This window comes from Copadichromis virginalis, linkage group LG2 (assembly GCF_057382275.1).
Source record: "Copadichromis virginalis isolate Kocher_CV1m ecotype Utaka linkage group LG2, C_Virginalis_male_GT1.1, whole genome shotgun sequence".
Lineage (NCBI taxonomy): Eukaryota > Metazoa > Chordata > Actinopteri > Cichliformes > Cichlidae > Copadichromis > Copadichromis virginalis.
The window spans coordinates 6193749-6220787 of NC_140619.1; the positions used below are offsets into that span (position 1 = coordinate 6193749).

Sequence of the window (27039 nt, forward strand, 5' to 3'; positions counted from 1 at the left end):
TGCACCAATGCAGACCAGTTCATTGCTATTAAGAAGTTGCATATGGTTATTGTCCGTGAGAGGGGGGCAGAGAGTTCAGGAGCCTCACAGCCTGTGGATACAGGCTGTTGGCCAGTCTGGATGTTCTGGCCTGTATAGACCTGTACCTTCTCCCTGAGGGCAGCAGATGGAAAAGGTGGCGCGCAGGGTGATGTTGGTCCCGCAGGATACTGTGCACCCTCCTCAGACAGCGAGTGGGGAAGATATTACTGATCTCTGGCAGACTTGTTCCAATAATTCTGCCAGCTTCTTTCACCACCCGCTGGAGTGCTTGCTGATCGGCCTTGGTGCAGCTGGGGAACCACACTAGAAATCCATACGTCAGAACGCTGCTGATGGCACAGTTGTAGAAGTTCAACATCAGAGATCTGGGAATGTGTGCGCTCCGCAGTCTCCTCAGGTAGTAGAGGCGCTGTTGGGCCTTCCGTGCAACTGAGGTGATATGGTTGCCCCAGGACAGGTCCTCGGTCACAGTTACCCCCAAGAATTTAAAACTGCTCACCCTCTCCACCGCCTCACTGCCAATGAAGAGAGGCAGATGGTTGTTATGACCCCTCTTCCGGAAATCTACAATGATCTCCTTGGTCTTTTTGGTGTTTAAGACCAAGTTATTGTCGTGGCACCATGACTCTAGTTGTTGCACCTGTCCTATAGTTTGTCTCATCATTGTTGGATATAAGTCCGAGCACTGTGGTGTCATCTGCAAACTTAACAATGAGATTGGACGCGCAGGAGGAAATACAGTCATGGGTTAAATCAGTCGTCGACGATTTTGATAGTCGACGTAATCGTGACTAGTCGACTAATCGTGGCAGCCCTATCAGAGAGCAAGTAAAGGAGAGCATGGAGAGATGGAGGTCTCTCTAGAGAGAAGATGAACGAAAGTTTAATGCAAGACGTATTAATGAGCGGTAGACAGGTGTAACAGTGACGATCCAAGGAGTTGAGATAGTGAAGGTAGATGAGTTTAAATACCAGTTGAGTTTAAATATCGGTTCAACGATCCAAAGCCACAGACAGCACACAGGAGAGAGAACGAAAAGAGTAAAGAAGCTGTGCATCTGTTGAATGAGATCTTAATGTTTGTTGTACTCATAACGCAAATTCATTTGTATTTTAGGAGCAATGAGGATAGGCAGTCCTCACTGAGAAAAGTTGTAGCATGTTTTTCTAACCATTTCCTCTTAAACTTCAGTGTTTTAAGGTGTAAAACTGCATATCTCAGATGAAATATGAAGAGGTAGCTAAGAGTAATTTGAGCTAGCCATAAAACCTTTCAACCTCAAAATGTTGTTTATGGCACTACAATTTCACTACAATTTAATTAAATACTTTTAAGTAAAATAAATTAGAGTCACAAATTGGAGTGACAAACTCATTCAGTTCAAGATGAAAATATTAAAATATATATATATTTTTAAAGAATATATGTGAGTTTTTAACAAACCCAATGACAATAAGGAAAGCTACTGAATAAAAATGAAGAGAAATGAAGAGATTCATCTTCTAGGAGCGAAAAAAAAAACAAGGCAAAGTTGAGTGAAACAACTAATGACCAAATAATATTAAATAACTAAATTGTCTTACTTGTCTTATTTCTTTTGTTTACTTTGGAATTTAACATTAGTTAGCTTAGCAGCAAAGCAGCATAGTGTGTCCCACTCTGTTGGTTGTGATGTGATGGTGTCAAGTGCAATACATATATTTTTTTTAGTTAGTGTCAGATTATTCACAACATAATGGTAAAGAATGCTGGTTGGAGGGCTCCCCTGTGAATTTTGCCATTTGTCCAAACTGGAATTAAATGGTCATGTGTTTTGAAAGTTCACACTGGCTAAACCTGGCTGAAAAGGCTAATGTTTAAGCCATGTGTGCTGGGTTAAAATTACTCCCAGCAGTTTTGGCTCTCCATTCATCGGCAGCTATGGATTAACTAAATTGTATGAGATAAGATGATGATATTCCAAGGGGAGTTATGGCTCAGACTGGTTTAACTTAGACACGTACATGCCAATAAAAACTAAACCAGCTGGACATTGGCCTGAGGACACACCTTTAAATAATGCCCGACTCACACTTTACAATCTCATAACACTGCTCTGACAGAGGGCGAGTTGCGTAGTTGTGGCTGTCTTAAGTAAGCGGCGCCGCTGCAAGAGCAGCGCAGTTTTTGACGCTCCTGAATGTATCGGTGTTATGAGAGCCCTTTTGTAAGCTACATACCTCACTGGTAGTTCGCGTAGCAGGTGTGCGGGTTTCATAAGCGTTTAAACTGGCAGCAAAGTAAGGACGTAATAGCTTCTCTTCAGGCTGTATTTTTTTTTCAAAAGACAACCCGCTGTCTGCTTGTGAGTTTGCACTGGCAGACACACAATGTTTCCAGCTAGCAGATACTCATGCCAAGGTACGTCAGCTAATAGCCGGTTAGCTAACACATTTCGAGCTTGCACTGTTTGACGTTAGATACCGCTGTTAGATTTCACCAGCATTTTTTTTTTACTCTAGCATTTAGTACGTAATTAAGTCGTGAATATGTTTTCCTTGTTGTTAAATGCATTTAGCAATTATTTTTAGAAATGCTAAGCTTAGCATTAGCCCAAACAGCCTAGCACCATCTCCTGTGTTAGCGTAAAGCTAATAAGTAGGTTAAAGTTGAACTAGTAAATAGGTCAGTTGAAATGAGTCCTAGGCCTAAGAAACATTCACTGTTACGACTTTTCAGAGGTTTAGGTACTTATTTTAAGGTCCCGTCATTGTTTTGAAACTTAACAAGCTATTTATTAACGGGAGACCGATGATAAATCGCAGTCTATCTTTGCAGCAGTTAAAGAGTAGCTCTGCAAGCTTGGCACTTAGAAGTGCAGCGGTTGCGCAGGGTAATTACTTCATGATCTAATTGTTGACGTTTTTTGTTTCACAAGTCCTATGACTACATAAGAGGACTAATGAACCTGCCTAAACCCATAGGCTTTGACTATTTGTGCTGGTTGGAAGTCTTTTAATTTGTGTCTTTTCTTTTTTAACCCACGCAGGCTGAAAGCAGTCAAGTTAGAACAGTATTTTTGTTCACGTTACCACCAGCCGAAACTGGTCTTGACTGGCAGCTGTTTTCTGTCTTGCAGCCCACAGATGTGCCAGGTTATTACAGAAAATAAAAACAGAGCATGCTACCCCTCAGCTCTACACAGCACTACACAGAAGGGCATGCTCTACAGTGTCAACACCCCGCATTACCACACACTACACCATCCATCCTCGAGATAAAGATCCGAGATGGGAAGGTAAGTAACTTTGTTATAAGTTAATTAAGAAGTTAGAATCATGTGATTAATTAATTATTTACATAATTATTTTTTAAACACCTTCTGCCCGCTGTATGGAGTCTGGTTTTTGCAAGAGTCACAGAATTGTGCCTGCCCCCAACCCCCAAGCTAAATGCTATTGAGTTATATGCTGATAAATCATTATTTTCAATCCATGTATTCAATACGTTCAATCCACTGTACCCTCGTCCTACCTTTGACACAAATAAAGACTGAAATACTGGGTAGAAATCTTTTGTACAGCTTTCAAATGAAACTGCATACGTACTTGTCAAAATCCATTTTCAGCTTTTTCTCCTAGTGTGTTTCCGCATCGGCAATCAGTTTTAGAAGCGTTTTTTTTTAATAGCCCTTTTCCACTAGTACCTACTAGAGATGGACCGATCCGATATTATGTATCGGTACTGATTCTGACCTAAATTACGATACTGACCTAAATTACTGGATCGGATATTGGAGAGAAATAAAAAATGTAATCCGATTCATTAAATATCATGAAAGCACCTCACAAAACTTGCGACATGGCGTAACTCAACTCATAACCTTAGCACGTAGGAGCAGTATGCGTAACGTGATAGAGCGGCTGTGGCGTGCGTGACCTCTCGGCGGTCTGGTTGAGCATTTGCAGCTTCACTACCAAACCAGCATTTCATCTCAGAGAAAGTTATCCCAGAGAGAAGTAAAGCAAGTATGTAAGTTCATCTCTGAATGTTTGCAAAGCATTCCCACGTTAAGCTTAACAACCGATATATGGAGCGACTGCCTCTCCTCTCTCCCTCCCTCTTCTGTTGCTACTTCAATCATGAAACTGATCAATAATCGGCTGATCAGCTTTTCTGTCGCAACTCTCGTCTCTCTTGTTTGTTTTTGGCCCACTTTTTTTCCCACACTGCATCAAATTAAAGTTGATTACGTCGATTAAGCATCATGAGGTGGAGGGTGGGGGTGGTTCCCTATTATATTATTTTATTTTATTTTATTTCTTTTTTGCTGGGAGTTGGCAACCCTATTAGTTAGGTTGCTTAATATTTCCGCTTAGTATCTTTTTAAAATACCAGGATAGGGAGGGTGGTGTAGGTTTAAGTTTATTAGATTGATCAGTATTGCTGAACTATGAAATATTTTGGGTGCAGTGTATTTTTTGCATACAGGTATAACAGAATAGCTTGAGTGTTTTGTTTGTTTGTTTTTTAACTTGAGTATGAAATTATACAAAATGCAGCAAGATATTTAAAAAAACAGTATTATTGATTAAAAAATACACTATATCGGATTCATATCGGTATCTGACATAAAAAAGTGGTATCGTGCCATCTCTAGTACCTACTGGAAACGGATTGGCTCAACTCGACTCAATTTTTAGACTTTTCAATTAGGTGGTACTCAGTTGTAATAGAAAACAACTGAAACCGCAGGTAGTGAAAAGGGGCTCTTCTTGTCATCAGTTTCTCTCAGCATTTCATCACACCTCTTGCACTCGTTCTTTCTGACACACACTTGAAAAGCAGTTTGGCAGACTTCAGTTAGGTTAATGATTTCATGGATTTTGTGGCACACTATATTTGTATATCTTCTAATTAGTTAAAGCAAATTTTCCAGAGGCAGCTGTATTTGAGGAATCATTGGAGTCTGGTGCTGAGTGCACAAAGTCTTAGTCACTGCATGCAGCAATCATAAAAAGAAATCAAGCCGAGTACTCTCAAAGAGAAATTGCAGTGTGGATTTGGTATGCTTGTCAACTCTTAAGCATGAATAAAACAAAATTATTTTTGTTTTTTGTGAAGTCTTATCGTTGTTCTAATGTCAATCCAAATTTAAAGTTCACTGTGTTCATTTATTGCCATTCAGTAAATAGTTTTGTTGCTTTTTTCACTTTTCGCGTTTTCTGTAGCTACATTGATTCCAAAAATTCTCAATTTTTGGTTTGGGGTGGCATTACTTTGGCTTTAACCAAAGTAAGACCATCTGGGCACACAGAGTTGCTGTTTTCATCCTAGATATTTAAAACTAGCTGAGTACTGAGCGGCGTTCTCTTCCACATCAGTAATCATTGGAGTCTGGTCTGAGTATCTCTTCCATATTTAATGTTCTTCATGCAGGTGTCGAAATGGAGAGGTTTGCAGATGAGGCAGATGTGGTGATAGTTGGTGGAGGTCCTGCTGGTCTTGCAGCAGCTATTCGTCTGAAACAGCTAGCCAACAAACATGAAAAGGAGCTGCGAGTGTGCCTTGTGGAGAAAGCCCCTCAGATTGGAGCACACACTCTGTCAGGAGCCTGTCTGGAGCCCAGTGCCCTTACTGAGCTCATTCCTGATTGGAAGGAGCGTGGGGTAGGTGACTTAAAAAACATGTGATTGATGTATAGATGTTTTGTAGATTGTGTAATGCATCTGACATGATTGCATGTAAGGAACGCTGTATTTAAAAAAGGCAACATATTGTGCATACTATCACATACAGTACTCTGCAGGTGTCGGGAGCCACCCCTTATTTCTTTATATTTTTCTAGGAAAACAGGAAATATGAGCAGCAGCTTATTAAATGTGCAAACATGGAAATACATGGAATACTGGAAAATACAGTATATGAGACAGAAACAGAATTTGTACAATTCTGTGAAGCTTGAAAAATTGTTTGGAATGTTAGAGTACAGTACAGGTATAAGAATGTAATTTTTGAATATTAGAAATTGTTATAATTATAATTGTTTTATTATATTGTTATTATAGTTTATATTATTAGAAATCCTTTGGAAGTCAAACCATCAATAATAATGTTTGTACTACAGGCACCATTGAACACACCGGTGACTGAAGATGTATTCAACATTTTAACAGAGAAATACAGAATCCCTGTTCCCATACTGCCAGGTAAAAGCCGCACGTATTAATTTTTAATAAAAATGTTATAACACTGTCTTATGCTATATGTCTCAATAGAGTACTGGCAAAGGGATATTTTAGTTAGGGTTACGTGGTTGAAGGCAGAAATTGGAATTGCACAAATTGGTAAATTCTGGGACTTTCTTGATTACACTCTATTTTCACCAAAAATCTTCATGTAGTCAATAACAGACTGATTCATTAATTGTATATTTGTGTATATTCATGTTCATAGATTCTTAATTTTTTTTTTTTTTTTTTTTTTTTTGTTATTTGTTTGTTTTTTGTTTGTTTTATACATGCTGCTTCATATAGAAATGTGAAAATATTTTTTTAATCAAGTATCCGGTCTTTAAGTCTGAAGTCATAAGCTGTTTCCGGGTCCAAACTCCACTTCAGGTCCCAAAGTCAAACAAGCACTGCATCATCACTGAGAGTTACAAATTATCTAAATTCTTTCATCTCTAATAAAATGACCAGTATGGCTGCTCTACCAGGTTTAACCTGCAGGCATCCACAAAAACAGAATTGATGAAGTTGTGACAAATGCAATTGCATGACAGGATGCCGTAAATGGACCAAACTTCAGTCAGGGAAACAACTGAGATAATCCATCCACAATACGAGGTTAGTCATTAATATACTGCTGCATGGGCTGAGCTGTAATTCCATCGTAAGGTTTTAAAAACTGAGCTTTAAAATGTGCTGCAAATGAATATTGGCAATAACACCGAGAGACACCAACAGTGATCACTGACTTTTTTTAAGGGGCTTGTTTAGATTAAATAGAACAAGATACAAAGAATTAAAACATTATAAAAACACAACAGCCTTAATAAATGCAGAGTAGTTTGGACTCTGAAGCAGGGTTTATACGTCATCACTTAAAAACCAGATTATATCATTCCAAATCTTATATCTTTAGGGTGTCTACATGCCCTTTTACAATAAATGTAATAAAAGACCTTAAAAAGTATAATAAACTATACTCCTGATCTCTACCTGTTTAGAAGCGTTTTAAATGGTTTTGGGGCACGTCACTGCAGAAAGTTTCATGGTAGGCTCACGATGTGCATGAGCAAACTTGCCTAAAAGAAAACAATTGCACTATAAATATAAGGTGTGGTTCCAAAAGTCTAGCTGAGACAGTAGAATGGTTGGAACCCTAATGGTATGAGCCAGCCTGTTTGTTAGTCTTAAGGTTAAAGGTTAATTTTAAAGGGTCTTAAAATGGACTTTGACCAAAATATCTTCACAAAAAGACACAGAGGTTTACACTTGATATGGGGTTTTTTTTGTTTTGTTTTTTTATTTTGCACTGAGATTGTCAAGTCCAAAGACTCAAAAACCTGTAATTCAGCTTATTGATAAAACTCTGGAGAATCCAAGGTGCTCACTTAATCTGTGGATGAACTTTCTTACCGTTCGTAGGCCTGCCCATGCAAAATCATGGTAACTATATTGTCAGGATGGGGAACCTTGTGCGCTGGCTGGGGGAACAGGCTGAGGAGCTTGGTGTTGAGCTGTACCCTGGTTATGCTGCAGCTGAGGTAAGATGGTCTTTGATTTTTCATTGATGTACTATATGTCATTGGCATTCAAAACTTTGTGCGATTGATGTCTTGTTCACGAGACACGGTATCTGAATTACCAGTTGTAAGATATTTACGAAACTTGGTGAGTGCCTTGCTGATCTTGTTTATTCTCTTGAAATTGTTTTTTTGGCTTCTATGAGGCTATCAAACTTAATTAAAACTTACTATTATTGCTTACACTACTGGTCTGGTTTTATGAGTTATAAAAGAATAACAAGAGACTGACATCACAAACCTTGTATGTCTTACTTTACATGATAGGCTTAAAGGTGGTAGGAATTTACAGAATTAGGAATGTATAGACATCCAGTTTTCAACCATCTTAATTAATTGAACATGTAGTGGTTAGTGCTCTCTCAATGTGTAAAGTGTTCATTGTTAACTCTGTTATGTTAAGGTTTTATTTCATGAAGATGGAAGTGTAAAAGGAATTGCCACCAATGATGTAGGCATTGCCAAGGATGGATCACCAAAGGTAATGTTCTGTGAAAAGTTCATTTAATAATACTGTTCCACTCTTGTCTTTGGTGTGTTAGCTTAATGAAAATTAGAACCTTTAGGGAGTTTCTTGTAATCTACACATGAATAGCTTTGATTTATCAGGTCTTTATGTTAAAGATATATAAAACAAACTGAACCATCAGGCATAAAAATATGCCGTTTCTTTATTTATACCTGGGGAAAAGGTCTACAAAACAGTATAGAGCATTATATATGGTGTTTTTGTTTCATACGCTTCATGTAGAAAATCATATTTGGCTCTGAGAGTGTAGGGTTTGATCTATTTCAAGGGTTTTTTCCCCCCATTGTGCATCATTAGTGTCTACAAAAAAAGCAATTCAGTGTTTGTCACCAGGACAACCTAACTATTCTCTGTAATCTATTCAGTTACTTGTCTTTCATCTACGAATCCTCCTCCTCTCTTGCATCAGGATATTTTTGAGAGGGGAATGGAGCTCCATGCTAAAGTCACGTTGTTTGGTGAGGGCTGTCACGGCCACTTAGCCAAGCAGCTGTACAACAAATTCAACCTGCGTGAAAACTGTGAACCCCAAACCTATGCCATTGGCCTGAAGGAGGTAAATACCATACACTGTCTTTATCAGCTTAGTATTTCAAGACTGGATGACATTGTGGTTCTATAAACATAAATAAGAAGTCACTATAAGCTTCAGGCTTCATCGGGCTTGCTCTAAATGCTTAGTTTCAGGGGTTTTTTTTCTTTTCTTGTCTGTTTATGATTCTCTTAATATGGTCATCACAGGAACATAGCACTGGCTCTAGCCACAAACCTTTTGTTTTCGAGACATTGTCAATCAGAATAAAGCCATTGTTATAGGTGGCTTCAGCTTGCAACAAAAGACGGAGTCCACTCAAGTTTACTGGGGTTTAACTGGTTTATTTACAAAGGAAAATGCAATGAGTTGTTTGATGTGTGTGCTTACCTGAGTGAATGGTGAGTCTGTGTCCATCAGCCTAGAAGTATCACTGCCATATTGAGGAGAGGTCACAGTCTAGGATACAATCAGTCCCTGACAATAAAAAGCTGGGCTAGGCCTCCTTAGCTCCACCTGGGGTCATATGACTTACAAAAGCAAACTGACAGGAGGATGATGACAGTTGACTTTAAAGGAAGAAGTGCTAAAACAGAAAATGGATGAACTGAGGCTCTTTACTAAGGCCTAGGATAAAATAAATAATTACCATTTTCAACTTTGAGTTATGCAGAGTTACTAAAGGTTATAATATGGCACTATAATACTAAAGGAATAATATAGTAAAGATACTTCACGATTTGTAACATCTCATTTGTTTTTGATTTTGTGTCTTTTGTCGTTAGCTGTGGATGATTGATGAGAAGAAGTGGAGGCCAGGCAGAGTGGAGCATTCTGTGGGTTGGCCCCTGGACAGAAACACGTATGGAGGATCCTTTCTGTATCATCTAAATGAAGGAGAGCCTCTAGTGGCCTTGGGCTTTGTTGTGAGTGGTTTTGTGCACATTTTACCAATTCATACATGATAGCTGGATGCTCCATGCAGTAAAAAAATGTCAGGATATTGTTTGAGCTTTTCAATAAAGGCTTTGGCATTTTACATTATTAGTTTTTATTATTCAGTCTGTAGAGTATGAATAAATAAAAGCAATTCATTCTCAACATTGATTCTTCCAACTAGATCATATGTGTTGTAGGATTACATATTATGTCTGTGTGCTGTATCTGATGTAGAGATAATTCGAAATTTAAATTGCGCATGTATCATGCTTTTAGCAATAAACTAAGAAAAAAAGGTCTCAAAGCAACCCTGATGTGATCACAGCTTCTGCACACATGCACTGAGACAGTTGATATCACTGGGTTTTGGGTTTTTTTTGCAAATTTTCTCCAACTCTGTCAGACTGGATTATGAAGCTCTCCACTGGTCATTAATTGAGTTCATTTTGCATTTCATTTTACCACCAAAAGACACACGCACACAGTCTCGCTTGAGGCTGATCTCATATTTTGTCCTGATTGCATGATGCCATTTTGAGTTGTTACCTGGATATTCAGAGCTACTGCCATGAATGCCAGGCAGGTTTCACATCTATGACCAATGCCTTTCATGTGCAGTCAGTGAATGTGGCCACACATCAAGCACAGAGGAGTCTGTTTCCATATTTGCCACTCTTTAAACTTTAGCCTCATCCTTCTTCAGACAACTCAACACAAGGTGACCTTGTGTTGTGTTATAGAGGACATTAGAAGTCCTGGTATTTTTTTGCTTCAATGTCCAATGTGAGCTTTCATACCCAAAAAACTTCCTCCCATAGTTTCACTCTGGAACTTTCAAAAAAGTTCAGTATAAGGTTCAGAGTGATCTGAACAGGTACAAAAATAAGTAGGGTCTCTATTTTAAGTTTAAATGATCTGGCAGGCATAGATTGGTGGAAGAAAATGTTTTCAGCCTGCATTTGTCTTCAATGATTATTATTATTATTTTTTCCGCTCAGTCTGTTGAAGTTACAATTTCTCTCACGTCAGGTCGGTCTAGACTACACTAATCCTTACCTGAGCCCATTCAGAGAGTTCCAACGCTGGAAGCACCATCCCTTTGTAGCTCCAACACTGGAGGGAGGCCAGAGGATTGCATATGGAGCCAGGGCCCTGAATGAGGGAGGATGTCAGGTATGTTTGTACTCTGCGTAATTGCATAATGAATGTCCAAAGAGTGAGTACAGCTCATCACAAGATGTGCATCACAACTTAGGTTTACTCTAAGGACTGTTTTAATCTATTAATTAAAGTCATGAGCAATCAAGAGTAAACAAATTAAAGTTGTTAACTCCATATTAACAGCAAACAACAACAAAGAATTGATTACAATATTGTGTGTTTGGTTATTAATTGTATAAAGCATTTGCATTTGTGAGTCTGTAAAGTGGTTGTCCTGATTTTTCTGTTTATGATTCCTTCCTGGTCAATTAGAATTTTAGTATTAGTGTATTTTAATAATAAAAGGTCTGAAAAGAGATCAGGTAATATCACTTGAGCTATCAGATATGGAGAGGACAAAAGTAGAATATTAATAATATAAACACAGCTTTTTAATTAGTAATAATTGTCATTTGTTTTCCATGGGGCAGGGGTTTTGAGCCACATGCAGCTCTTTTGTCCATTTTCCATGGCACCCTCTGGCTTTTAACATAAACACTAGATGGCTAAGTTGTTACCCTTGGTAACTGCCTTAACTGTGTGCGGACCAGTTGTGCTTAATGTGTTTAAAAAATGTTCAACATTACTATATTGACCAAGCATTACATTCTACTTGTACAAGTGCTGAACAAGGTGGAAAGTTAACACTGCTCTCTAATCCATATGGACAGCAAAAGTGATCACCTGGGGTGGCAAGAAAAAAAAAAGTAAAAAAAAATATATAATATATAATATACTGCTCAGCCACTCCTCATTCACATAGACAGGAAAGCTGGGGCCTTTGCTCATCCCTGAGGGGGTTTTACATAAATAGATGCCTGAATATTAATTAAGTCTTACTTTGTCATGGGCCAGAAATGTGTTTAGACATAGTGACACATTTTCCCAGGTTACATCTGATTAAATGGCCAAATTCAAAAAATCCAATTAAAAGTTTACTTAAAAGTAGAACAGAAGAAAGTTAAACATGAACTACTTCCTGTTTCTTTTCAGTCCATCCCAAAGTTGACTTTCCCTGGAGGACTGCTGATCGGCTGCAGCCCCGGTTTCATGAATGTGCCAAAGATCAAAGGCACCCACACAGCAATGAAGAGTGGCATGCTGGCTGCTGAAGCCATTTTCCCCAAACTCACAGCAGAGACTCTGGACTCGGAGACAGCAGGTACAGAGTTTAAGACCTAGCAATGGTCATGGTAGCTACAGCACCTGTATGTATTACATTTACTCAGTCATGGGATGTTGAGGATTCTACCTCTCTAAATCAAATTCTGAAACAACATAGGGGAGACCCTACAAACCTGGGTTGCACAAGATTGAATGGCAGGTAGCAATTCTGAAAGGTTGAAAAGGTCAGGCAATAAAGGCTTATGAGTTTTCAATACACAATGAGAAAACTTCTTTCCTAAGGGGGCATCATCTTTGTGCTCAAACTGAAGGTGCATCAATCAGGGAACTGCAGTTTCAATAAAAATGTCAAGTGTAAGCAGTTTCAAGGGTCATAACTCACTTTCTGAAAGGACAGAATTCATTGACAACGATTTATCACAGGTTCAACGTAACCAAAAGGGAAATAATATACACTTGCCTAAACAAAACCTTTGCATAGGCAACAAAATGGATCTCGTGAGTACAGTGCTTACTCAGTTAATAAAAGTTATGTTTCAAATCTTGTACTCTGGAAAGAAACATTTTTTTTAAATGGTTAGTTAACCAAATTGCTTTTTTACACCTAATGGTAGTGCCCATTTGAGATGGTTTCAGATTTACATGCAAGGGTTTGGTGTAACATTGTTTTTTCCACTTTCATTCATGTTCATTCAGCCTAAAGTCCTTAAATTTGTTATTGTTAACTATCATTTCTATTTTATTATTTCTCCTCATTAGGGCTTCATGTACCTGAGTATGCTGAGAACCTAAAGAATTCTTGGGTGTGGAAGGAGCTGTACGCAGTAAGAAATATTAGGCCATCATTCCACAATTACTTTGGCCTCTACGGTGGTATGATCTACACTGGCATTTTCTATTGGATCTTTAGAGGAAAAGAGCCTTGGACCTTAAAACACTGTGGTGAGTATTGCAGAACAGATTCTTTATTTTAGGGCTGCGGCAATTCATCGAGTAATTTGATAATAAAAAATTCTTGACACATTTTTTTGCTTAGATGCTTCGATTAACACGTGGCTCTGTAGCGCATCATTGTCACCATGAAAACGCGAGCGTTCTAAACAATTATAAGATCTCTTTTCAGCAGCACAGAAACTTTGCATCAAAGCATGGGGCAAACTTCAGATATGCTCGCTTTTCTTCATTTTAGCCACTACATTCTCCTTTAAAGGCGTAAAGACAAACACTCTTCGCTTGTCTTCTTCACACTTACACACAAGCACAAAAACACATGAACCTGAACACACAACAAATCTACCTCGTCAGAGAGTACTTGAGAGTATTTGTATATATTTTTTCCATCCATCCATTCTTTTCCACAGGGGAGCTGGAGCTACCATAGGGTGAGAGGCAGTGCAATGTTTTAAAATTTTAAAACATTACAATTACTAAAATAGAAAACCAATGAGCAGTTCATTTAGAAAGACCTGTGCTTTTTCTCTTTTGAGTATTTATTATTGCTCATTAATAAGACAAAAGTATTTCTTATCCAATTATGTGATTAATTGATAGATTACTCAATCACTAAAATAATCGGTGGCTGCAGCTCTACTTTAACTCTTTGCCAGGCTGTAAAAAGTCTGTATTGCCAGTGACCTTGACTTAATGTGCAAAGATTGCAAAGTGGACTACTGTAGGTTTTCCACTGTGTTCAAGTTTGTTGCTGCAGAACGGCAGAAACCGCAAAATACCAGTGGTTTGTCTTTACCTGAGGTCTGAGGTTATCTTATCCTAGCGGATAAATCAGCATTTTGTGACCAACTCTGCAAAATCTTTCTCAGGTACTGATGCAAACCAGCTGAAACCAGCTAAGGAATGTACACCGATTGAGTACCCCAAGCCTGATGGTAAGATAAGCTTTGACCTGCTCTCCTCTGTGGCATTGAGTGGGACCAACCATGAGGGGGACCAACCCCCACATCTTACCTTAAAAGATGACAGCATCCCGGTCGCCAGGAACTTGGGTATTTACGATGGACCCGAGCAACGTTTCTGCCCCGCAGGTAACGCCACTACAGTCCCTAAAGAGAATTGCAACATGTTTTCCACATAGTAAAGTAAGAAGGTGAAAACTGAGTTCTTGCATACATATCCACATCAAATTAAACAGGGCATGTTAACATTAGTAACACAGAAGCAATGTGCTTAGAGGACAGAGTTACATAATCTAATCATTGTAGTTTATTAAACATAATAGTCACCTTGACATTCAGTCTGTTCAGAAAAGCAAAGCAAACACTTGTACCTGAAAACTGGAACCAGCAATGATTTAGTTCTTTTATGTGTTAAATGGTCAATGCTTTATCAGAATTGCTCTCATTTAGTGTTCTCTTAAACCAGTTATGTGTAGTTGTTTCACCAAACATGGAGCACACATGTACTAGTTAGCATTGTTACCTCACTAGATTGAAACGTCCAGTTTGGTTGGGGGCTTTTGAGAGTTTTTATGTTCTCCTGTAAGTTTTTGTTGGTTTCGCTCCTGTTACATTAATTCAAAGATGATGTGATTGTCTCTCTGTTTTAGCCATGCCTTTCACTTGACTTAAGCAAGCATAAGCTTCAGCCCCACTTATAACCTCTTCCTTTGAATTATTAACAATGGAGACCTCTAAATAAGGGATTCCGGCCCCTCTTTTACCCTCCAAGGAAGAGTCTCTCCTAATCAATAAAACATTGTTCTGAATTTATCACCTTTGTCTTAAAGTAAAACATCTCTATCCTGGTTTTACTAGTCTGAAAATTATGTAACTATTCCTGTGAGCATCCTACTCAATAGATCTTGAACACAGTTGAATACCTTTAGGAGATTTTGGACCGGTGAATTATGAAGCACTACCCACAATGATTAAAACAGCAAATGAAGCAAAGTCTGGTTGTACATCACTGCAATATAGTTCATGAGAGTTGTACATTCAATTCCAAGGCTCATTGAAGATGTTCTGATGGGTTAATGTCTTATTGAGAACTTAAGCTATTTTGACATATGCAGGCTTTAATGGCACAAATGTTGGGTGCAGTAAGCTCAGATATTAGGTGAATGCCTGTGTGGTATCACATTGCGGTGATGTGCAAAAGTAGCAGCTAATATTATGTCCTCTTGTTTGCTGCTTCTTACAATTTCTTTCCAGGAAACTTCCACACCTTAACCATAGGATTTAAAAAAAAAAAAAAAACACACACACCCAAGTTTACCAATTCCTTCTGCGTGCTACATGTGGAAAAAGGAGGCTGTCAAAAATCTTGTATCCTGATTTTCTTTTTCTTCCCCAAAAATATTTTAAGGTCATTTGCAAAAACTGACAGACTGTAAATTTCTATAGGTACCGTAGGTTTTGCATACACACCAGGCAATGTTGCAAGCAAGCTAAGTATTTTAAAAAAAGAGAGCGAGTTGAGGCCAGCATTCCTGGGTGTCTCTGTGGTAATGAGTAACATTTTCTTGTTTTTAAAAGCTTCAGCCTCCATTTAAAACCAAATCTCACAACAAATGTAATGACATTATTATCAGTAGGTTTAGGGTATGAGTGAGTTTGTTTAAGCCAGGTAGACAGGCTCAGGTTCTTTGTGTTTATCTCTATTTAAGTTAAGCTAAACTCATTATTCTGTCTCTCAGACTGTGGCTCCATTTCAATTCTCTGGAAACTGAAACTTAATGATGTGAGGTCTACGAGAAGCAAAATGCAGCACAAGTTGAGACCCACAGACGCAAGCCCTAAAGAGCATGGGAGAAAGGCCAGCAGTTACATTAATACCCCTGTACACAGTGCAGCTTTAGGTCAGCAAGGTCCAAATGCTTTTTTTTAATAGTTATGGGAATACCAGGGTTGGCTGGCGAAAAGCAGCAGAGAACTAACACAGCTTAAATCTATTACTTGCCTCCAACCTTACAGCCTATAAACTATCCTTGAGGTTGTTTTGTTTTTTTGTATTTTTTAATCACAACTATGTTTGGAGTATAATCAGTCAGCCTTACACTGTTCCATATAATAAGGCCACAAAATCTAGAACCTGCTACATGTTTAAAATTTAAAATGTAGTTACAGAAGCACTGTTAGGTTTTGCCCTGCACTCATCATTACCAGTTTCAGGCTGTTGTTTGGAGGCTTAAATTATTATATTTACCGCAGCCTACATTCATCTGGGCACAAACACTCATTAACCATGATTAGTCTAACTAATTTTGCAAGCACGCATTAGGAATATGGTTTTTAAAAAAATCTACAACTTTACCATCACTATGTGCACCTTTGGTCTTTATCATCCACCCATCCATCATCTTCCACGTCTTCAGAGTAGAAGTGGGGCTGGAGTCTATCACTGGGCTTTATAGGGTTTGGTAATAGTTAGGTCTATGTGCTATTAAAATTAAAGCAGGGAGCAGTAATGTAACTAGGAGATGGGGAAAATTAGATGAAAAGCTGATTAAACTATCAACTTTTACTCTCATTATTTCATCTTGTTAACCTTTGTGGTAGAAACAAAACATTCTTTTAATGAGTGGGAAAAAAACGACCAATTTTAGCTAATGGTTCTTCCTACATTAAAAAGATTTATAATTTATGAAAACTTATGAAAATAAAAACCCGCAACATTAAGACATTTTGCCTGCAGGTGGGGCAACCATTAAAAGAAAGACCTGAAGCAGACATAATGACTTGACTATTTTCAGAAAGCAACTTTAAACTGACCCGTGAGTCATTCGTGCAAACTCAAGGGATGAACTTAAATGCCAAATAGTGTGCTCTTTGCTATCATCCAACTACACTTCCACAGTCCAAATGATGTATGCTGTAGGCTGCCGCCGTAGTGTAGATCAGTTACTCCCACACTCAACAATCCTTTCTTCTATCGCATTTGGGGTGACGAGATCTCCCCCTTTGACCTGTCGGCCTGGCTCCCCCTTGCCGTAGCACTCTGGATCCTCATATTTATCGCACTCATGTCTGGGGTGGGGGATCTAGGACTACTGGATACAGACACCCCCAGGTGGGAATCAAACTCCCACTCCCAAACCCAAGGCATGTAGTCTTATCACTACGCTATCCAGCTGCTACAATACCTAGCATAATGGATAATGGCTGGTCTTACTTGGGCTAAAATAAAAAAGGCATAAAAACAGTCTCACTGTAAAAACATACTGAACTAGTCATTGCCCATAAATAGTTTATAATTGACCTCATCACATTCACTGAATGGACATATTTTAGGAAAAGTCATAAAATATAAGTGTTGGTGTTTTATTTCAACTTTCACAAGATTTTTAAAATGCAAGGGGGTCTGTTCTAGCTAAAGCAGTTCTAGTGTTAAGAAATAGGAAATAATATGCAGACCTGAAAGACACATCTGGTCCTTCAGTTTATCCATGGACTGTTTGCTGAAGCCTTAGTAGAAGAAAAGGCTGAAGAGAAAGAAAAATTAGTGGCAACCAGTCTTAATGATTGTCAATATATACAGGGGAGGTCAGGAGAGAGTACAACAGTGTCTAGAGCCATCTGTCACATTTGGGGATCCTTTCAAAACTGATGAAATTATGAATGCAGACATGTACTGTCAGATTTTGATCCTCCATCTGGAAAGAATGTAACAACGGCTTCTTTATTCAGAATGTCAGTGATCCCAAACATGCTGTCAGAGGGGTAAAAGCAAGCACCTAGACAGAACACTGTCAGTGCAGCAACCATAACAGAAACTATAAAAGGAAGAACTCCTCAGTATCCATGTAAGGATTTGATATAAAAAGTATCTCACATAGATAATCATGTCATTACGTCATTCAAGCAGCTTTTCTTCTGGGTCTGTTTTCTAACTCGTTTACTCTCTCACCCACACTCAGGTGTGTACGAGTATGTTCCCCTGGACACAGGTGATGGGATGAGGTTGCAGATTAATGCTCAGAACTGTGTCCACTGTAAGACCTGTGACATCAAGGACCCGAGCCAGAACATCAACTGGGTTGTGCCCGAGGGTGGTGGCGGACCAGCCTACAATGGAATGTGACCATCTTGGGTGTTTTTCTGCTTTTTGTGTTGAAAGATTACTTGAATATGGAAAATGTGCCTGAGTATATAGAGCTGAAGTAACTATGTAGTTATTTGAGGGTACAAAAAAGGACAAAGGATGTTTAAAAACTTGGTGTTAGAGAAATTGTTTTGCAAGGCCGTGTAAAACTGAAGTCAGAATTTGCAGTTTTTGCTGCTTTGGAGGCATTTTAAAGTGTTTTGTTTTTAAGAAGTACCTGACCAATTGTAATAGTGTATATATGATCACCTCAGGTTCATATCAGCACTACTGGTGGTATATACAGTATTGTATATATTATGATAATGTCCCAGTACTAATAAAGAAACTTGACGGTTGTCCCTCTTGTTTTATTGACCTCAGTTTAAAAAATAAACACAAAAAACATAAATAAACACAAATGGATATCCTGCTTGTAGCCAAGAGCACTCTTAAAATTCCTACCATGGAATAACACACACACAAAATTGCTTTGCTAATCTTCAAACCACCTGGTTTTCCAGCACCGTGCAATTAGACCGATGTTCACGATATTCATTACAGTAAAGGCAGGTCCAAGCTTACAGACATTAAGAAATGTGCATGGTGTAAAAACATGAGAGGACCCATGAAATGAAAATACTGAACATTTTCACCTGGATACACTCCTTATCTGTGGGTACAGCTTCCACTGTAAATAATGACAGCCAATTGCATCATGAGGTCAGATAGTTTAGGCAAACATTTTGGCATAGATTTTCTTCTCTCTCTCTTTCTCCTCCTGGATTTTAAGATGGACTTTCTTCAATTCATTGGTGATTGCTGTGAAAAAGAAGAGATTTGAAATTTTATAGATCGGTTCTAGTTTCTATTAACATTTCCCCTCAAATATCCAGTTTTCAGAGCAAGTTTTAGTTCCCATACATCCACTTTTTGCCCGGCTAGTGAGTTTAAAAAGACAGCCTGCTCCTAAAGGCACAGAGAGAGCATGAAGCACACTGATAGCTCTTATCTTCTAGCCTGCAGCCAATGAACTGAAGCTTAACATATCAAAAGGGCTATGAAACACTGTCAAAAAGCTGCAGTTTTGCAGTGAGCCTGATGCACCCAGCACAATTAAACGTACATAGTGAGGATGTGGTTCCTTGAACACTCCCTCCTCCCTCTTACAGCATCCTATTTTCCTACTAGCTATGCAAAATCCAACCATTAAAGAAACTGATTCATTGGTGTGTTGTAGTTGACCTTTCAGGGGACCATACTTTTTCATTTTCTGCAAAAAGTCAAATTAAGAGGAACAGAAATCTTTTGGGGAAAAACTACTGTCTTTCTCCAGCAGGACTATGACCTCTTTGCTAAGTTTGAATAACACGAACATATATTGAAAAATAAAACATAAACTTAGTGTCCCAAAAGTTCGATTCTGTTCATCCGGACGTAGCGTTTTCAGTGGGAGAAACGTTCCTGCTGCTACTACTGCACATTCACCCAATGTATATACTATATACTATAAATAAATAAATATAAATAAATATATATATATATAAAATGTTCTTCCTCTACCCCCCATTTTTGCACATGTCGAGGAGCGTGTCAGGTTACATTTCACTGTGTGTTATACTTGTATAACTATGCATGTGACAAATAAAGAACCTTGAACCTTCTTCAGATTCAGCTGACTTGCAGGTTTCCCCAATCTTATAAACAGTACATTGCACAGTGACTGGAACTAGCCCACTGAATGAACAATGGGCTGTGAGGTCAGTTCCTTGATCACTAATATGCAAATTCCCATGACCACTGACCAACAACTATTGATCAAAAACCACTGATCATAAACTTGGTGTATTCTTGCTATGAGGACAAATCAAACCAAGACTTTAGTTAAAACAAAACCACTGCAGACCTTACCTTTATCCTCTGGAGCAGTTTCCTGAGCTTTCTTCAGATCAGACTATCGAGTTAGAAGCACAATAAAAATAATTAGTTAAAATCAGTTCTGCTAATTGATTTAAAATATTTTTAATGTTAATGCCAAATTGCGAAATGCTAAACTTCATATTTAATTTTCACTGCAATTGTTTACAGGAGAATCTACTAGATAACTGACATATAAAAGGCAGTGTGTTCATGTTGTGCTGCTGGGTTGTACAGTCTCTAACACAAGAGGCTGTTCTGTAGACATTACCATGGCTTTGTTATATTCCTTTAACCCCTGCCAGGCCTGAGCCCTGCGGAAAAGTGCCTTAGTGTTTCCTTCACTCAGCTCCAGAGCCTGTAAGACAAGAAAAATGATTCTTTGGATGATTTGATAAAATTTTAAGGTCACATTTCACAGAATCTAAAAGATTTCCACATGATTTTTTGAAGTAGACAGAAATAAAACATCAAAGAGACTAAATAGACACTTTTTTCCCTAAAATGCATGTAATCTACAAGGAATATATAATCGGTTTGACAAATTCTTTTATTTCCTTTGTAACTCCAGACTGATGACAAGTCCCAAAGTTTGTTAAAGGTGCTGGTAGACAGATTTTAGCCTCTGTAGACAGAATCAGGCTAAACACTCGTGGGTGCTATCTTCAGCAACAAAAACTGGGTACTGATTGATATCTTAGGTAAGAGGACATAAGCTTAGCATGTGAAGCCTGATAAGTTCACCAGCGGTAAACCCTAACAGCCACACAGGAGCACTCGGCTGAATCTGTGATATGTGCTACAGTCTGCTTTGTTCCAGCTCATGTCACCTGATTGCAGCTGTCCAGAGCTTCCTGCCACAGCTGCATCTTCAGTTTGCAGGCTGCTGTGTTGAGATAGCAGCTGAGGGCTGTGGGCTCCAGCTTCTTCTGTGCCTCCTCTTCCACTTGTTCCCCACACACCTTCAAGTACCTATGAACATAAAAAGATCATTTGTTAGCTTTTGGAATTATTCTTTGCTACCGTTTCCTTTGTTTGAAAATCAGGCTTATACACCACAAAAATCCTCACAGAGCACTTTGACAGATGAAAATCATCTCTGGGTTACTGGGAGTAATATTTAATTCCTGTGGAATATCTTTTCAAAGTGACTTCTCTTTAAGTCAAGGTGATTATGACTGCAAGTAAATCAAAACCACCTTACCTGAAAGCTTTACTATATTTTTGGACCGCGCCTTTCCAGTCTTGAGACTTAAAAAGGTTGTTTCCAATATTCTTCACATCTTCAGCAACAGACAGAACTTTCTCCATCTGAAAAGAAGCACAGGCCAAAGTGAAACTGGAACCTTTGATCTTAATTTGCAGTTTTTGCCATCATTCCTCTTGCTTATGTAAGAACAAGGAGAAGGAGACATTGCTAACATTACAAACACAAAGTCTAACCTCCAGAATTTCTAAACTACTTTATTTCAAAGTAAAATTGATAACATTGATAACATGCACAACAATGACCTCAGTAATAATCTGACTCATTATTACTGGGAACACTTTTCCCCCTGCTTCCATTATTTACCAGACTAAATGTGACCTTGTGATAGAGCTGGGCGATAGAACGATAACGATATGTATCGCGATATAACTTTTACTCGATAGAGAAATTAAGCTATCGCGATAGACCTCGCCGCTCTTGTCGTCTTAAAAAAAAAAAAAGGTCAGCCGATCCAAATTCAGTAGCGCAGAGCCGAACCAATCACAGCCGCAGCGTCACGTCGCGTGACTTGTTACGTACAGCACAAGTGCCAAGCCGCACGTGTGTTTGTTTGGGAAGCAGCCAGCGGGTAATGGAGCCAGCGCGTAATGGAGGAAATGAGTGTGCCGACTAGAAAAATCAACCGAGCGTGACCGAAGAGAAAACAGATGATGGTTCCAATGCCGGAGAGATTGTCGAACGGAAGAGCCAAAGAAGGTCCGTAGTGTGAAGGTATTTCGGCTATTTCAAGTCTGACAAAAAACAGAGTAGCATGCACTGTAAATTGTGCCGAAAGCAAGTCTGGAAATACAATAAACAGGTGCATGCGTCACACTGTGCGCCACGTTATTGTTTCGGTGAAATGAATTTCTACAATACTGTTACTGTTAATTCTACTCTCTGCAGTGTTTACATGCTCACATATACACACAGTTACTGTCCCTCCACACTTACGACTCGGTTCTGCTTCTATGCCCCAGCTTTGTTTACTTTTTCCCACCGAGGCTTCTAGACTTCTGATTGGCCAACATTTCTGCACGGTTAGGAATCTAGCGCCACCTGCTGCTTTGGCATGTTCATAGCAGCGTTTTCCTTCATTTCTGCCTTTATGTGTGGACGGGATTATTTTTTAAAACGAGAACGGAAAATCTCAGTTTTCAAAAATACCCGTGTACGTGTGGACGTAGCCTCAGTCTCTGACTGGAAGCGCTAATTCGTCATTCGGCTTTTGTCAGACTAAAGTAACTGTTAAAACTGTTTGAAAAGCTCAGCTATACAACAAGGAGAGATTGAGAATTTCCTTTTAGTTCTCAGTTTATTTGATACTGACAAAAGTTAGTCAGTTTTGTCTGTTCTTCTGTAAAACAAACTAAGATTTATTTTTAGAATTAATACTTTATTTCTAAGTGGAATTGACAATTTAGTCTGTTTCATTTGTTCTATTTTGAAACTTAAACGCTTTAGCGGCTGCCTTTTGTGTAGTTTGCAATATTTGCCTTTATTTATCTGAAAAAGTCTCATGTTCCTTAAGTACATCTACCCTGTTGAACTTATTATGGGAAATAAATATTTAAAAACAAGCTGCTGATAATTTCACATTTTACTTGTGAGCAACGGCACATTTAAATCTTACAAATATAGTTATTTGGCTTATATCGTGATAGATATCGTTATCGCCTGAAATGGGAAAAAACATATCGTGATATGAAAAAATCTCATATCGCCCAGCTCTACCTTGTGATATTGATTTTTTTTTAATCCACACTCTCATTTGGCTTTGGATGAGCCAGCAAACAAGCATATTAAAAAAAATGCCACAGTGCTCCTTGCAGAGCAGTTATCTGCCAACCTGAGTCCTTGAAGATCAAAGACAGCGCTGATACTTACATCTTTAAAGTCGATGTCGGAGTCCTCGGGGAAGTCTGGGTGGGCATCTGTTCCATCACTTGGTGCAGCGCCCCAGCTGTCCCCATCCTTATGCTCACCACAGTCGGCTATGATACATGGCTGCAAATGCATGTTAGCAGAAACTTTAAGATAGCTTAACAGACCAAATGTGTTTCGGACTTAACACGAAAGAAAAATAATGAGCAGATTGGTATCATTAACTTCTAAGAGCAGGTGTTATCTTGGTTAAATAGTAAATGTCAGTAAAGACTCATTTACCTTCACAGGGGCATCATCTGTAGTATCAATGCACTCCAGCATTTTTACCACTCCGATCCCTTTCAACACTTGTCCAAAGACCACATGCTTTCCGTCTAAGTGTGGCGTGGGGACAGTTGTGATGAAGAACTGCGAGCCGTTGGTGTTTGGCCCTGCGTTAGCCATGCTCAGAAGACCCACTTTGCTATGCTACATGGAGAAAGAAAATAGGTTGGATAAAGCAGCTGGAACATCAAACATGAGCCATAAACATAGCCATCGTTTCTGAGTAACTTTGAATTTCTTTGCTTTGCTTCAGTAGATAATGAAGGCAAAAGAAAGACAAGAAGCACTAAGGGCACAAATATCCAAGCCAAGCATTGCATTTTTAAAATGATAAAACTTCACAAATCAACGTGGCGCATGAGGAAATTCAGCTAACTTTTTAAAATCGCCAGATGTAGAATCATAAGCCATTCTCACACATGAGCATCCGACAACTTCAAGAGAATCAGGTTCGGATTATTTTCACTGTTCTCCTTTCTCACGTGTGGCACGAGGAGGGGTTAAAGCAGGCCGGAAACGATCTGGAACGGCATTTCGGCACCTTCGCTTCACAAGTAATTAAACCTGCATTACTGTTGGCATTACTGCTGAATGAGGTCATTTTTCATGTGCTGTAGCCTAACGTTACTTCACTTGCTCAAACATAACGACATCCCACATAGCCCTTACATCCCCTGTGATGCATGCATGAAGTAGATGTAAATAAAAATGAATAAATAAAACTGCAGTCACTATTCAACATCTAATTAGCTACAAGAGACGAGAAATATAAAGTAACATTTAGATGTTTTTAGGTGGGAGGTCATTACGAGTACACAAAGTGTTTCTGTGATCTCATCTGTGATTTCCCAGGAAGAGAAAAAATGTATATGTGGAACACTCAGAGATGTGTAAAGATGTAAAACGAGAGAGCAGGAGGGGAAGATAAGATTATTTTTAAAGGTAAGAATTGTTCAACAAGTTGGAAATTTGATCTATTACATGTGACCTCCTAGAGCTTTTAAATCAGATATGGGATCTATACATCATGTGTTGCTCAACCATGTTTTTTTTTTTAAAGTCTTGCAAAACAAGCTAACTTTGTGTTATTCAAATTGCATAAAAATACTGCACTGGGCAGTTTGCCACAATGTGGTGAAGTTTACAGTAATACATGTTATGTCACAATGGTACGGGTTAAGTTACACTAAAGGTAGCGGATATTAATTTACATTTAAGCTAGAGATGCTGATTAAATCCAGTCAATGAATTTTACCTTTTCTACCAGCTTTATACTATGTATAAAGCAACATTTACTTATGTCTTGCTGAATTCAGGTGGCTAAATGCCAGGAAATAGTGCGCAGGAGGCAACACACACTCAACACACTCAAGGACAGCTTTTACAACAGGGCAATAGCCCTGATCAATGCAAAAAATAATTATATTTATATTTATATTTATAACAAGGTGCAATAATAATTAATGTGCAATAATAACAGTGTGCAATACAAATACACTTATTCTTCTTTTTTATTACTAAGTTATTATACTGTGTTGTGTTGTTTGTGTTGCGTTGTGATGTGTCGTATCGTGTCGTGTTGTGTTACATGTAGTGCCAACGTAGGACAGTTTTCCAATTTCAATGTACTACTGTACTATATATGAGTGTGCAATGACAATAAAGAGTTATCTTATCTTATGTCTATTTGTCCTTTGCTGCAATCCAACATTGCATACTCTGTAACTGAGAGCTGGCAGGTTAAAGACTGGATAATGTTCTCTCATGCACTTCTGTTGGGCAAGTCCTAGAAAAGTTTGGAGCTGCAGTGCATGTGTGAAAATGGCTACAAATTTGCAGTCCTGGTGACAGGTCGTGTACCTTGTAGTGGAAGTTTTCATCCTCAAACTTCTCCCCATAGATGCTTTCACCCCCTGTGCCATTATGGTTTGAGAAGTCGCCTCCTTGGATCATAAACGTCTTGATGACTGGCAAGAATAAATTTACAGCCACATTACTTTTCCTATAATAAACAAACTTAATATTAACACTGTTCCAGGCTTCTTATTATTAAAATTGAACTCTCAAGGGCTCAACAATCCCAAAAGAATCCAGGTACTTACTCTGCATATTAAATGCTTTGTCGCACAACTATTAAGAGAGATCATTTGTGTGAGCAAAAAACAATTCATTTACACTTTGTGTAAATTTGTAAACTGTAGGCATTAACATTATATATTTATTATCTCTTACTTGTCTATATTAAATTTAGCCATGCAAGCAGTATTATTTAAACTCAGTTTAAAAAAAAAAAAAAAAAAAGTACTCATAGACCTAGTTTCCAAGCCACTGATTATGCCATGACTTGGGATTTTCTCCTAGGAAATGTACTGAATATTCAATAAACGATATATTCTCCAAATGCTTCGCTACCCTGGATGTCCTTTCAACTACTCAGCTATTCATCTTCAAACTCTCCTTCCAAAGTTAAGAAGTCTATTTACTTCTATGAAACGGGCATCCTTTGAAGTGCAGTGGTTTCCCAGTCGATTTGCCAGTGCCCTTTTCTCCAGTGCACAGAGCCCGGAAGTTTTCAGCGGTCTTTGGGGTTATGTCAGCAAACAGCTCGAGAACAATTCGGCCAGCTGAGGACAGAAAGCAGCTCGGTTTAATCAGTTACAACACCAATGATATTAATCTGGACTATGTTATCAAGCGTCAGTTTCTATATTGAAAAATCATCATTGTTTAGGTAAATTGAAATAATAAGATTGAAAACATTTTAAGTGACCCAAATTTATAATTATAATACAATAGACTGTGTACTCGTTCCTCTTTTAACCTTTCATGTTTCACTTATAAGAATATGGTAACACTCGACAAAAGCACACGTGGTGCATACACTCACAAAACTGGCTCACAAAACGTTTTAGTTTGCCTTAATGCTCTTAAATGGACAAACACGTGTAATTTACAGCTTGGTTTATTTCTAGTTGATAGCGTCTTTGGCATGTGGTATATAAATCAGTTTCTAGAAGTCACTAGAACGTGCCAGGATGGTGCTAAGCTAACAAAGCTAAGGCTTAAAGTGGCGCAAATAGATGTTAAACAACAGTCGATTTCAGATGTCCTGACCTCTCTCCCCATCAATGTCTACGTCCAAGAAGACGCGGGGGTTTGCTGGGTTTGAAGGCTTGTCGGATGGTGTTGGGTAAGACATGTTTTAATAAAAATCAACACTAAGTCTAGCGATGCTAGCTAAATCCGACCGGTGCACTGGAGCAGGTTGCACGGGATGAATGGGAAAGACTTACGACTTCCGATTACTAAATTCAAAATAAAAGCCGGCTGATTACGGTCTATGTTAACAGTATACTCTCACTTAATTTCTAGTGACTCTCACGCGGTTTTAAAAACAAACAGTGTTTATGTAATTATGACTGGCAAAACAAAAATAACAGATACAAAATAATAGATACAAAGGTAGAAG

General features: G+C 38.5%; 2 protein-coding genes across 2 annotated transcripts; one reads left to right on the forward strand and one right to left on the reverse strand.

Moving 5' to 3' along the window:
* The first annotated feature begins 2131 nt into the window (after positions 1-2131).
* etfdh (electron transfer flavoprotein dehydrogenase) lies at positions 2132-18552 on the forward strand. Its single transcript, XM_085469269.1, has 13 exons — positions 2132-2443; positions 3162-3320; positions 5462-5691; positions 6150-6231; positions 7675-7793; positions 8236-8313; positions 8771-8917; positions 9679-9819; positions 10862-11005; positions 12026-12194; positions 12917-13099; positions 13978-14199; positions 18030-18552. The coding sequence occupies exons 1-13, from the start codon at positions 2413-2415 to the stop codon at positions 18191-18193; spliced, it is 1869 nt and encodes a 622-aa protein (XP_085325395.1). The 5' UTR covers positions 2132-2412; the 3' UTR covers positions 18194-18552.
* On the reverse strand, positions 18549-26883 carry ppid (peptidylprolyl isomerase D). Its single transcript, XM_085469280.1, has 10 exons — positions 26685-26883; positions 26054-26194; positions 25431-25537; positions 23526-23714; positions 23247-23366; positions 21315-21421; positions 20941-21082; positions 20382-20468; positions 20105-20147; positions 18549-19015 (listed from the first exon to the last, which is right to left on the reverse strand). The coding sequence occupies exons 1-10, from the start codon at positions 26767-26769 to the stop codon at positions 18927-18929; spliced, it is 1110 nt and encodes a 369-aa protein (XP_085325406.1). The 5' UTR covers positions 26770-26883; the 3' UTR covers positions 18549-18926.
* Positions 26884-27039: the final 156 nt, after the last annotated feature.